Source organism: Aplysia californica, unplaced genomic scaffold (assembly GCF_000002075.1).
Source record: "Aplysia californica isolate F4 #8 unplaced genomic scaffold, AplCal3.0 scaffold00009, whole genome shotgun sequence".
Classification (NCBI taxonomy): domain Eukaryota; kingdom Metazoa; phylum Mollusca; class Gastropoda; order Aplysiida; family Aplysiidae; genus Aplysia; species Aplysia californica.
The window spans coordinates 2,650,445-2,662,517 of NW_004797279.1; the positions used below are offsets into that span (position 1 = coordinate 2,650,445).

At 41.0% G+C, this 12,073-nt stretch overlaps 1 protein-coding gene across 1 annotated transcript in view; it reads right to left on the reverse strand.

Moving 5' to 3' along the window:
- LOC101856305 (neuropeptide F receptor-like) overlaps positions 1-6,140 on the reverse strand; it is a 36,834-nt gene extending 30,694 nt beyond the window's left edge. Inside the window, exon 1 of the mRNA XM_005089823.3 lies at positions 5,626-6,140. Coding sequence (XP_005089880.1) covers positions 5,626-5,838 — 213 coding nt within the window. The 5' untranslated portion in view covers positions 5,839-6,140. The remainder of the gene's footprint in view (positions 1-5,625) is intronic.
- Positions 6,141-12,073: the final 5,933 nt, after the last annotated feature.

Here is a 12,073-nt window from a genome sequence, read left to right on the forward strand (position 1 = left end):
GAGTGTGTGTGCGTGCGTATGTGTGCGTGTGTGTGTGTGTATGTATGTGTGTGTGTGTGTGTGTGTGTGTGTGTGTGTGTGTGTGTGTGTGTGTGCTAGTATCGGCCTTGGATTGAAAAAAAGAAGGTTAAATTGTTTCTTAAAAATATATGTCATTCCTCTGTTTCGTATAGAAAGCTTTGTGATATCTCTACGACTGTATCAAACCGCAGGAAAATGAACAATTTCCAGATTGAAAAGAACAGTAGAGACCAGAATGTGAAACAAAACCATCCACTTTTATAAACTGAAACAATTCCCTACAATCTGATAAAGACTCTCAGCTAAGAATACAGGAGGCACAGGGCGTATTATAAACGTCACACGTCGTACAGCTGGTACTTGTCTTGATTCTTTTTCGAACAGTAAGCGGTGACCAAATGAAGCTACTTTGTACGGTGCTGGGTTATGATAAACGTATTAGATAACATTAATCAAATGAAAAGGAGAAGGTTACTCCCCGTTGCTTCGCTCGCCTCACCCATTGTCCAGATATTGGCGTAAACAAGAAGCTAATACAGACTTCACCGATTTTTACTTCAGTGCATTGTGGTTCTGGCTAATAAACTATATGTACACAGACACACAAACACGTATAATAGCATACACACGTACGCACACACATACACAAATACACACACATGCGTATACACACAAGCATACGCACACACAAACATGGACACACACACAGCCATAAAATTAACAGTTTGATGTACCGCAAAATATGCATTCTGTGAGTACATTGATAGAAAGAGTAGCGTAGAAAAGAAAAAAATTGCCGTTGTTTATTAAGACCAGTAACCTCAAAGAAAATACATTTTGCTCAGGAAACAAGAGACAAAAGCTTTGAACTGAAAGTTTTAAAGCCTTAATTTGAATTTTGACACACTAAGAATCCATCTGTTTACGTAAATTGTAGCTCTAGAAAAGTTTCTTAAAGACTTAATGATCATCTTTGAGCGATAAAATGATCAGAATCTCATTTTACCCAAAGAGCAGGTGGGCCATTATGTACAAGGGAGAGCACAGTTGAACTGCATGCTGATTAGGACGACAAACAGTTTGGCGGGTCACATGATGTCAGTCCGTTTACTGTTTGTCATTACATTTTAAAGTGATGTTACGGCTGAAAAAAGGAAAGATGGGTCATCGATTTAGCTCGCTCTGTGTCTTGTTTTCCAGCTCCTCTTTTTTTTCTTTAGAGCACATTTCCGGCACGCTGCGGGCCAGTTTTAGACCCGTGTATAGGGCAGGATGTCCCAACATGTACTCCGCTCGAAGACGAATTTTCAAGGAGCAAGAAGATATTATGTGAACCGGCGTTCGTACAGATCATTCATTGATCCCGCAAATGTTAGAAATAAATTTAATAATCCCGGCCTTGTGTTATGAAACGCGGCCGTAAGCTTTTGGATTGTTGTTAAAATTGGTTCTCTTTGCAACCTCTAGATCTAATGGTTGCCTATTCTTTACCGAGCTTGATTCATTTTTAAGCGAACCACGAGGCACGTCCAGAGAGCTGTAAACAACCTTTTAGACAACGTTATACCAGGATTCGGAATTAAAATATATCAGGCGGTGGATACGTTTAACTGCTGAAATCACCACTGTGTTTGCTGTGGTTTAATGCTGGCTGGTAAATGTATCTTTTCGCTCTCTACGTCTCCTTCTCTGTCCTGATTACATTGATTTTTGCTTAAAGCAAACTAAGCGTAAAGATGTCCAGGGAGGAAGTGGGATCACTGGCGTCGTCCGTCTAGGCATCAGAGCTAGGGGGAAATAAAATCGAGAGAAGTAAATAAATATAGGGATTGAACTGTCTGAGCCCATGATGATCTTAAAGAATTGTAGAGCCACTAACAGATTATCGTGTCGACCCACGAGAGACATGCTGAATAAAATGAGTTGAAAATTTCACCTCTGATCCCTTCATTCTGGTTGAACGTTTTCTGATCAAAATATTCAGTTTGCCACCTGAATACAACTGTAGTTGTTATCTAATGATCAATATAGCCAGAGTAGAGGGAGGGGGGGGGTTTCTGGAGAAGAATATTGATTTTAAGTTCATTTTCTGTTTATTGAGGTCTCACTCGTCTAGATAGTAGGTGGTTTTATGTTTTCTGTGTTATGGGTTTTCTTCATGGGCTGAGAAAATCCATGTCTCATTTTTCCAAACTGAAAAGTTTATCCCGTACCATTAGCCTATTTGATCATTATCTTCTGTCTTTTCCATAAGTGTTGGTAGGTGCGTAGTGCATATCACCGCCTTGACTATCACAACTTGACCCATCTTGGGGCAACGTTTATGGTCTCCCTCATGTTTGATGGATTACTTTCAAGTACTGAATGAAATCTCTTTAATTTTTATTATCAAACACCTCGTCTCAGAAGTATGGAATGGAAAATCATTTGCATCTTAAGCATAACCACATCGCTGTATCTTCTATTTTCCATAGCTCTAAAGAAGGCTATCCTATCTTTTAGGAATAGAAATCTATGGAGGCCTCGTTGTATGAAAGGAATCAATTTACCAAACGTAATGGTATCCGAGAGAAAGTCTTTCACCCTGGCCAAATCATATCTCAAACTGCCACACATGACCCAATCCTTAATCGCACGAGTGTCTGTGTGTATACAAACATGTATGAATGAGTGCATGTATGAATGTGTGTGAGTGTATGTGAGTGTGATTGTGTGTGTGTATGTGTGTGTGTGTGTCTGTGTGTGTGTGTGCGTGAGAGAGAGGGAGAGACAGAGAGAGAGATACAGAGAGTGTGTGTGTGTGTGTGTGTTTGTTTGTGTGTGTGTGTGTGTGTGTGTGTGTGTTTGTGTGTGTGTTTGCATGTGTGTGTCTGTGAGTGTGTGTGGTTATGTGTTTATAGATGTGGTTATGCGTGAGTGTATGTATTGTGTGTATGTGTGTCTGTGCGTGTATGTGTCTCTGTGTGTGTGCGTGTGTTTGCATGTGTTTGCATGTGTTTGCGCGCGCGCTGTGTGTGTGTGTGTATGTGTGTGTGTGTGTGTGTGTGTGTGAGTGTGTGAGTGTGTGTGTGTGCGTGTGTGTGTGTGTGTGTGTGAGTGGTGTGTCTTAATGTGTGGGTGTTAGAGACAGCCGTGAGGAGTGATTTTCCCTTCCAATCCAAGATAATAATATTATCATTTAATTCCACGTCACCGGATGATGGCCTTCTTATAAATAATAATCTTCGTGCAAAGTGTCTGCTGTCTGTGCCCTTTTTATTTTTAAATCTAGCCAGCATATTTTAATTTTCTCGTTCACTTTTGACGTTCTGATTCCAACATTAAAAGGATCATTTTTCCGCCAAAGCTTTAAATGCCGTTTTTATCAGTGTTCTTTTTTTGGTCTTTTATTCTTAATCCGCCCTTTTCGTCAAAATCTTTACAATCCTTTACACTTCACCTGTTTGCTCTATTTTCTCCCCCTTTCTCTCTTCCCCTCTCTCTCTTTCTCTCTCACCCCCTTCTCTCTCTCTCTCTCTCTCTCTCTCTCTCTCTCTTTCTCTCTCTCTCTCTCTCTCACACACACACACACACACACACACACACACACTCTCTCTCTCTCTCTCTCTTTCTCTCTCTCTCGCTATCTCTCTCTCGCTCTCATACACTTTCTCTCTCAGTCTCTTTTTCTTTCTCGTTTCCAATTATCACCACCACCACACACAAACATAGTATCCATGACTAAATTCGTACACATAACATGGCACTCGTTAGAATGTACACAACAAACATAACTAATGCTTTATGATCACGTCAAAATAACACATAATCGAGTGTCAGCAAAAGGCAACAAAACTAACAAACAAACAAAAATAAAATAAAAAGGAGGAAAAACAACCTTTCATTTTCCTAACGTGTGGTCGTGAATATTTTTCAATTGAGTCAACAGGTGAACAATTACAACTATTGTTTTCAATTTAGGTTCTATCTGAACCGTGGAAGTACCCTTCTAGCAACATTTTCCTATACCAGCCTTAAAACCCCAGACCCCCCCCCACGTACATGCATTCACCAGTCTATGTCCTTCCCCCATGCTTCATAATCACTTTCCACCCTAATTATTCACGTTCAAGTGAATGTGGAATGTGGGTAATGTTTCAGAAAGTTAGTAAGTAGGCATTTCGCCAAGTTTTCCAGTGACTTCACTTTTCATTCCCACTGGATATAAGTGTCTTGTTTGAGAATAAAATGCTTAATTAATGCTGTCTCTGCTTAGCAGCCAGCATAGTGTTTGTTGATGCATGCGTCTGCCCGCCCCAAGCCCCAATTGTCAATGTTTTCCAAGACACGAAGAGAGTGAGCGTTATGCACAGTCATTGATGCGCACATCATTAAAATTTTAATTTTTAAGTCATCCAAGATTATATCTGCTGGGCTGTTTCGAATCACCAAAGTGATATTCTTAAGAATGTGTTATTTCAGTACAAAAAAACTTCAGAATGAGAAAGTTCTAGATTCTATCTGAACAGTATCAATCTACTTTTAAGAAATTCGACGTAAAAAATTGAGTTTCATAGCATTTCAAGCTTTTCTTATGCAATTCTTTGAATATCTTGATAAAGACTGAATGATTTTACAACTGTGATAGAGCAGAGGGAACATTAGGTTTTTGACCTCATAGTCTTAAAAAGCTCAAAGCGGTAAAAAAATATCCGATAGAACTTCGTACTTCTGATGTAGCGATTTGTAGACATTATTTATTTATACTTTCTCACTCATTGGCTTGGAATGCTGAGTGTTACGAAGGTCTTTGACCTTGCCGGGCTAAATGCGGTTAAATTAACCATGCAATATCAAGCTGCGTTCGTTCGCTCATTGCCAAAACACCCCCCAAAAACGTCAAGAATATTTGAGAGTTTTCAGGCTTAATAGACCATTACCTTTTATAAAAATAATAACATTATATTGATCAGATTTGTACAAACATTTTTCAAGGTCAAAGCTACTTCACATCACAACAGATTATGAAAACAAAATGAGAGCACGACTTGTCTCCCCTAATATTTTATGGACGTTGCACTCCTACTCAAGATAAATCGATTAGAGTGAGGTTGCTTCCTGTACAAGTTTTCGGGAACCTGCACAGGTTCTGCAACACTAATGAACTATGGCCTAGGGGGAATTTATGATGTAATTGACCAAGGAGGAGGGGGGCGAGAGAGCGAGAGAGAGAGTGAGAGAGAGAGAGAGAGAGAGAGAGAGAGAGAGAGAGAGAGAGAGAGTGAGAGAGAGAGAGAGAGAGAGAGTGAGAGAGAGAGAGAGAGTGAGAGAGAGAGAGAGCGAGAGAGCGAGAGAGCGAGAGAGCGAGAGAGAGAGTACGGGAATGTGACAGTTTAAAACCAGATGGTACCGTATTAAAAACACGATATAGATCTAGCTGGAAAGCGAAAAAAGATAGAGAGTAAACTGGAAAGAAAGAAGGATGATGGTAGAAAGACAGGAAGTGCGACGGGGTGTGTGGAAGAGACAGAGAGATAGAGGAATTCGTTTGACGTGCCAGTCCTTCATTTGCCCTGTCTGACTCAACGCACATTTTTTCACAAACAACAAGGTAGCATTACTTACCACGAAAATAACGAGGCCATTTCCAAGAGCACCGAATGTTATGAAGATTGAATAGAAGAGGACTAGGACTGTCTCTGTTACTCGATCAAAATGACGCTCGTGAATATCTTGTGTCAGAATAAATCGCAACTGGTCTTTAGTCAGGCTGCTGTTGCTGCTGTTACTAGTAAATTCTGCCCACATAGATGACAAGTTCACCGTAAGATCCACCATGATGGCGAGCAGGGTTTGCTTGCTCCTTTACTGTTGCTCGGATTTCTAATTTGGCCTTGGAGACATCGTGCACTGATAGATGCTTCGTTTATTTTGGAGCTGAGAATTCGATTTCACAACTGACATCATTTTCCACGTCTCAACGGCCGCATTTGCCTCATTGGTTAACGTACTGTAAACCTGTGGTCAATTTTTCTCAGGTCTAAATGAGTACCTTTAAACTCGTTGTTTTAAAGATGGGACTGGCTGCAACGTGTAGCGTAATGACGTCATTTAAGGCTTTCGTCCAATCTTGTTTAGAATACCTGGAAATAAAAAGAAAAAATAGAAAACAACATTATAATAAGTTTTAAAGATGGGACTGCCTGCAACGTGTAGCGTAATGACGTCATTTAAGGCTTTCGTCCAATCTTGTTTAGAATACCTGGAAATAACACGGAAAGACAGAAAACAATGTAATAATAACTTCTGTAAAGATGGATTCTGTCCTTCAAACGTTTTAAAGGTTTAAATCTTACTACAGGTCAAAATGCAGCAATGAACACAGAAGGCTTTATGAGAAGCGATTTTGATCATAAATGTCTCTACATTTTCCTTTGAAAAGTTGTTAACGTCAGGTTTTGTTCTCCATCTAATTACTGCAAGCTCAGTCACACAACAAGGTGGCTAGAATGAAGTTGGTCCAGTCGACTTTCGCAAACAGCTCTTCCCCCGCCCCCGCCCCCCCCCCCCCCCCCCCTTAATCTTTCGGGGAATATCATCCGCTCCACTTACTTGCATATAAAGGCGGTTAGATCTTTTGAAAAATCGTTAATACACCGGATGGCGGTACCGGAGGACATCACTTAGTCTTGAACTAGGCTGGTGGGGCAGTTTTGATTTTTATAGAATGAATTTGGAGGTTAAAAAAAGACGGATATATTTTTAAAAAAGTTATAGCTTCTTAGTTGATTCCCCTTGATACTTCTACCAGTGCCTAATCGTCTACCTGCCTAATAAATGGCTACATTTTTTCATATAAGTGTTGTGTGGCAGGTGCATGTCAGAAAAACTGATTCATCCTTAACCGGGTTTTTGTTTTTCCTCTTTTCATTGTTTTATTCCTTTCAGGCAAGGTCTGACTACCCTCATACTAAATGAAATCAATAATGATATCTTGATTAGTAACAGGACAAGTGGCTAATGCTGATCTATTTGTTCATAAACAAGTCAAAGGAATGCTTTCAGCGTAAGACAAAAGTGGAACGAGATACTGACACAGTTCATCATCGTCCCCACCCTCATCCTGTTCCTCCTCCTCCTCCTCCTCCTCCTCCTCCTCCTCTTCATCATCATCATCATCATCATCATCATCATCATCATCATCATCATCATCATCAGCAGCAGCAGCAGCAGCAGCAGCAGCAGCAGCAGCAGCAGCAGCAGCAGCAGCAGCAGCAGCAGCAGCAGTACTAGTAACATCTTCGTCGTTGTTTTCATTCACAATTGTTACGTGTCTCACTAGCCACAGACTCATGTCTAAATAACAAGTAGATTCTTCCGTTGTTGTGAAGATTTTTTTAATGTTCTTATCTCTGTTTACCTATTTCCGACACCCGAAAGAAAACCAATTCGGGATTTAAAAAAAAATCCCCAATCAAGGACATCATATAGATCGCCTTGTCAAAGCGGATGTTTCCGAACAGATTATGCGAAGCGAAAAATGGAAAAGAAGATACCTATAATCAATCTGCTAACTCCTCACTCTTCCCATTCTCTTTTTCAATTTTTACCCCATTTCACAGAAGAGCTGAGGAATCATTTCGAGCTCACAAGGTTATGATGTGACGAATTGTCATGTCAGTGCGCATGTGCCTCCATACGTCATCGTTATTTCAAAGGGCGCAACGAGGTGCTCTGTGATTTATAAAGACAGTTTTTGTCTGCCATACACGTGTGCAAAGAACCGGAGAAATAACAATGGTATTTAAAATATTAAATAGAAACAGTCAATGAGGAAAGTTAGCACGCCTTCTTTCCCCAGCTCTCTTCCGGATGCATTTGAAACAAAAGTAACAGAAAACACATCTTGAAATATAAAATACTTCTACTAATTACTAGTCTAGACTGTATATACTTTGATATTCATTGGTTCACACCTTGGAGTTGGTAAGCGTTTTAGACTTCAGTCTAATAAGATCATAAGATGGGATACAAAGGCAGTAACACGAAACGAACATGAGCTTTAAGACACATACAATTCCACGCTTATTTGGGTAAAACACGAATCAAATACCCTTTTTACACAATTGTTAAAGTATTGTCTGGAAGACCGTTTTGAAATTGAAATCTACATTGTAAATCAGTGTAGACAAAATAAAACCGTTCATGCCAGCTTCAAATAACAACAAAAGCAGACCACACCGCCTGTCTTTAAATTTCTACCAAAGCTGAGCACCCAACGAGACACTTTAGGGGAATATCGAGAGCGAAGCACTTCGGCTGGAACGAACGATTCTGGGTGGTTCGAGAAAATGATTCATTCCCTAAAGAGACTGAACCCCTTCACTTCATTGAACAAGTCTGCCACCACTCGTGGCTCAACGGCTTGTTTGAGGAAATACTAGAAGAAAAACACTTTCAAAAGAGAGGAAACCACAACCTCCGAACTCCTCCAAGCATAAAGGTTAGTGAGTCAACGTAGTAAGTTAAACGTGTCGTTTTTCCTTTTAAAAAAGTCAAATACATCAATGATTCATTTAATAGATAGCATTTCTATAGCGCAGATTCCTGCTCAGCAGCAAGCTCTACACACTTTTCAGTCTATTATTACCACCAGCCAACCTAATAGCATTTGGAAACAATCTGTCATGAGAAGCATACAGTGCAAGCTTCCATTCTATAGACTGTACAACACGAATGTATTGACAAAATCTTTCACTGTTCTTAATCGGGTACCCATTCCCACCTGGGTGAGTGAGGAAAATTCGTGTAAAGTGCCTTTCCCAAGGACACCATGTCGGGCCTGAGGCTCGAACCTCGGAAACCGTAACCGCACGATACGAGTCGCGTAGCCTAATCAGCAGACTATCCACACCACATTTACACAATAAAAGACCAGAAAAATTAACCCTCTCAACCTCGAAAATTAAAAATCATGTTATCTATGTCATTGGCCTTACAGAGTGCTCATACTTTGCTTTGATTACCACCCCCCCCCCCTAAATAAAGAAATGAAAACACAAACCCCCCCCAAAAAAAAATCCTGTTCGTGCCTCCCCATGTCACTGTGTCTTGCTTCCCTCTGTTCATGCATGTAAGATTCGTGAGGGGACTGTCCACGTTCTCCGTCACAATTAAAAAGAAGGCGATTGAAGTAATTGTCTGATTATATCTTATCAGTGTGGCACTTTGTCATTTCTCTTTGGAAGATTATATCGATCTAGCTGTCAGCAGGATCTCTTTTCAGACAGACTAATAGAATTTTGTCATTTAAAAAATACGTATACGTATTGCTAAGGCGCTTGTGCAGTGTAGAAGAAATACTTAAAGTGATTAAGGCTCTTGGAAAAAATAACATGCTAACCATTATTCAAATAGAGAGCGTGGGAGGGTGTTGCAATAAAGAATGCTGACGAGAAGCATAAAGAAGAACAGACGAACGGGCACCATTGAATAAACATAACGCAGAGAAATGGATCTGTTCCTGCGGAAGTGTCGTATACCATTAAACACCGCTACAGCCAACTTTGGGGTTTAAAAACAAAACAAAAAACACACCACAACAAAGCAACAACAACAAAATATAAAAAAGGGCCAAAGGCAGAACAAAACAAACAGCAGCGCTGCATTAAAAAGAATCAAAACAATAATCACCACCCACTTACCAGACTCAAACTTCGCCGCCTGGAAATGGAGACTCATTGAACTACACACGAAATATTCTGATTTTTTAAAAAGTTTTAATATCCACCGCATTTGCTCCGTGGTTCAGACCTGCTCTGCTATTTGCAAGGCAGATCACTTGAACCTTTTTGAAACCTTTCGGACGAACGGGCGAGAACTCCCTTATTGACGACCTGAGCGGGAAATGTAGAGTCTGGGGGGCAAGAAAATGTCTTGGACCTCTCATTGAAAAATGGCAACCCCAGTCCACTCCTTGATTCTTTCTCGCTTTTGCAGCAGCAGCAGTAGAGAGGGAGAGAGAGAGATAGAGAGAGAGAGAGAGAGAGAGAGAGAGAGAGAGAGAGAGGGGGGGGGAGGGAGGGAGGGAGGGAGAGAGAGAGAGAGAGCGAGAGAGAGGGAGAGAGAGAGGGAGAGAGAGAGGGAGAGAGAGAGAGGGAGGGAGAGAGAGACAGAGGGAGAGAGAGAGAGGGAGAGGGAGAGGGAGAGAGAGAGAGAGAGAGAGAGAGAGAGAGAGAGAGAGAGAGAGAGAGAGAGAGAGAGAGAGAGAGAGAGAAAGGGACGGGTTCCGGGTAGATGGTGGACCCTTGATGAAAGTCTCCTGTATTCCCAACACGTGCGGGGATTTCACTTGGCTAGACATCCATGCGGACCTTCCCCTGACCCGCGCCTCCGAAGGAGGTGGGAGAGGTCCGGTCCCATTGGATGTAACCTTGTATAAGTGGTAAAAGTGAACGCCTGGAAATTCGAAAGTGTAAAAATGGGGATAATATGACAAGAACTTAAAAAAAAAGAAAGTGGACTTAAGACTACCACAGGAAGCTGCATCCTATTGCTGAGTTTAAAAGTCCCTCGCCCACGTTTAGACACCAAGAAGGCAGGACAAATTGGCGGAAGAAATCGAAATCCAATTGTAGCTCCCTATAACGGCATGAACGAACTTCTGGGAGAATTTAGTGGAATGAAAATTTGACTTGTAAAGTGGGCGAAGAATGGAGGAAAGAGAGGGCAGGGGTAGGGGGCCAAGCCCGGCGGCTCAACACGTTCGGCGCCATTCAAATGGGAGAATTTTTCCAGGGTGAAGGAGGATTTGAGAGTATCAAGATTTTGCTTTGATTACAGCACCGCCAACCCATTAAATGAAACTTATTTTTGAAACTGAAACTTCTTTATTGTGGTGTTTTTCTATTTTTAAATTACTTTATTGGCGTTATTCCTTACTTCTTTCCTTCTAAAATATTCATACAATATATCATTATTAGGAATGGGACTATGCTCAAGATAAATCCTTACTGTTGCAGATAGAATCATGTTTTTGTGCTTTTTCTTTTCATTATACAAGCTTTTTATTTAAATTATTAGCCCGATCCTGGGAAGAGAGACTCAAAACTCTATGAGGGCCTGGAGGACTTCCGCAAACAGTAGCCTTCGTACTTGAGACTGGCGTGTCCATTTAAAGATGAACAAGCAGAAGAAAAAGAAAATTAGACTTGCTAAACGAGTTTTATGCTTTCTGAAAGGTTCTGCAGTGCTCTATTTAGAGAAAGAAAAGCTTTTCGTCTACAATATCCTTCCTCCATGTATTTCCTTTCATCCGTGCCTGTATTATCCAGCTTTTGAAACGACAACAAATACATGAAAGAGCGGTGAAGTATTTCTGTCAGAATCGTGCAAACTTAAATCAGAAAGGACCCTAAACTTGGGTAAGCTGTAGAAACAATCAGAATCACCCGATAAACAGGCCCGAAACAATGACACCACAATCCAATCACTCTTTCCGATATGCCACCCACAAGGTCATGCATCTCAAGACGCATCTGACTCTCCTCCATTGCAAATCACCCAGATGTAATCTCTTGACCGCTGGCTAACAGCTCAGAGTTCGTGATTGGCACGTATATGAAGTGCGATAAGGCAATGGGGGTAAAAGGAAAACGGGTCGATGGTGCAGATTGAATAATCTGTTTCCATGCTGAGAGGAGTAGTTGATGATGGCTTCGAGTTCACTCGCAGTTGATTGGATTATAATAGGGCAACAGAGAGATAGAGTGAGTGAATAAGTGTAAGAGAAAGAGAGAGAAAGAGAGACAAAAAGAGAGAAAGAGAGAGAGAGAGAGAGAGAGAGAGAGAGAGAGAGAGAGAGAGAGAAGTGTGAGGGGAGAAAGATAGAGACGGGCAGAAACACTGGAAGAGATACCGTTCGAAAAAGAAAGAGACTGGAACGAAAACTATAACCGCCGGTGAGAAAGAGGTGGATGTAGTGGTGGATTATCTGCTATAAATGAGAAATGCATGAGAGAAAGAAAACGGAGAGAAAGATAGATAGATAAAGAGAGAGAGAGAGAGAGAGAGA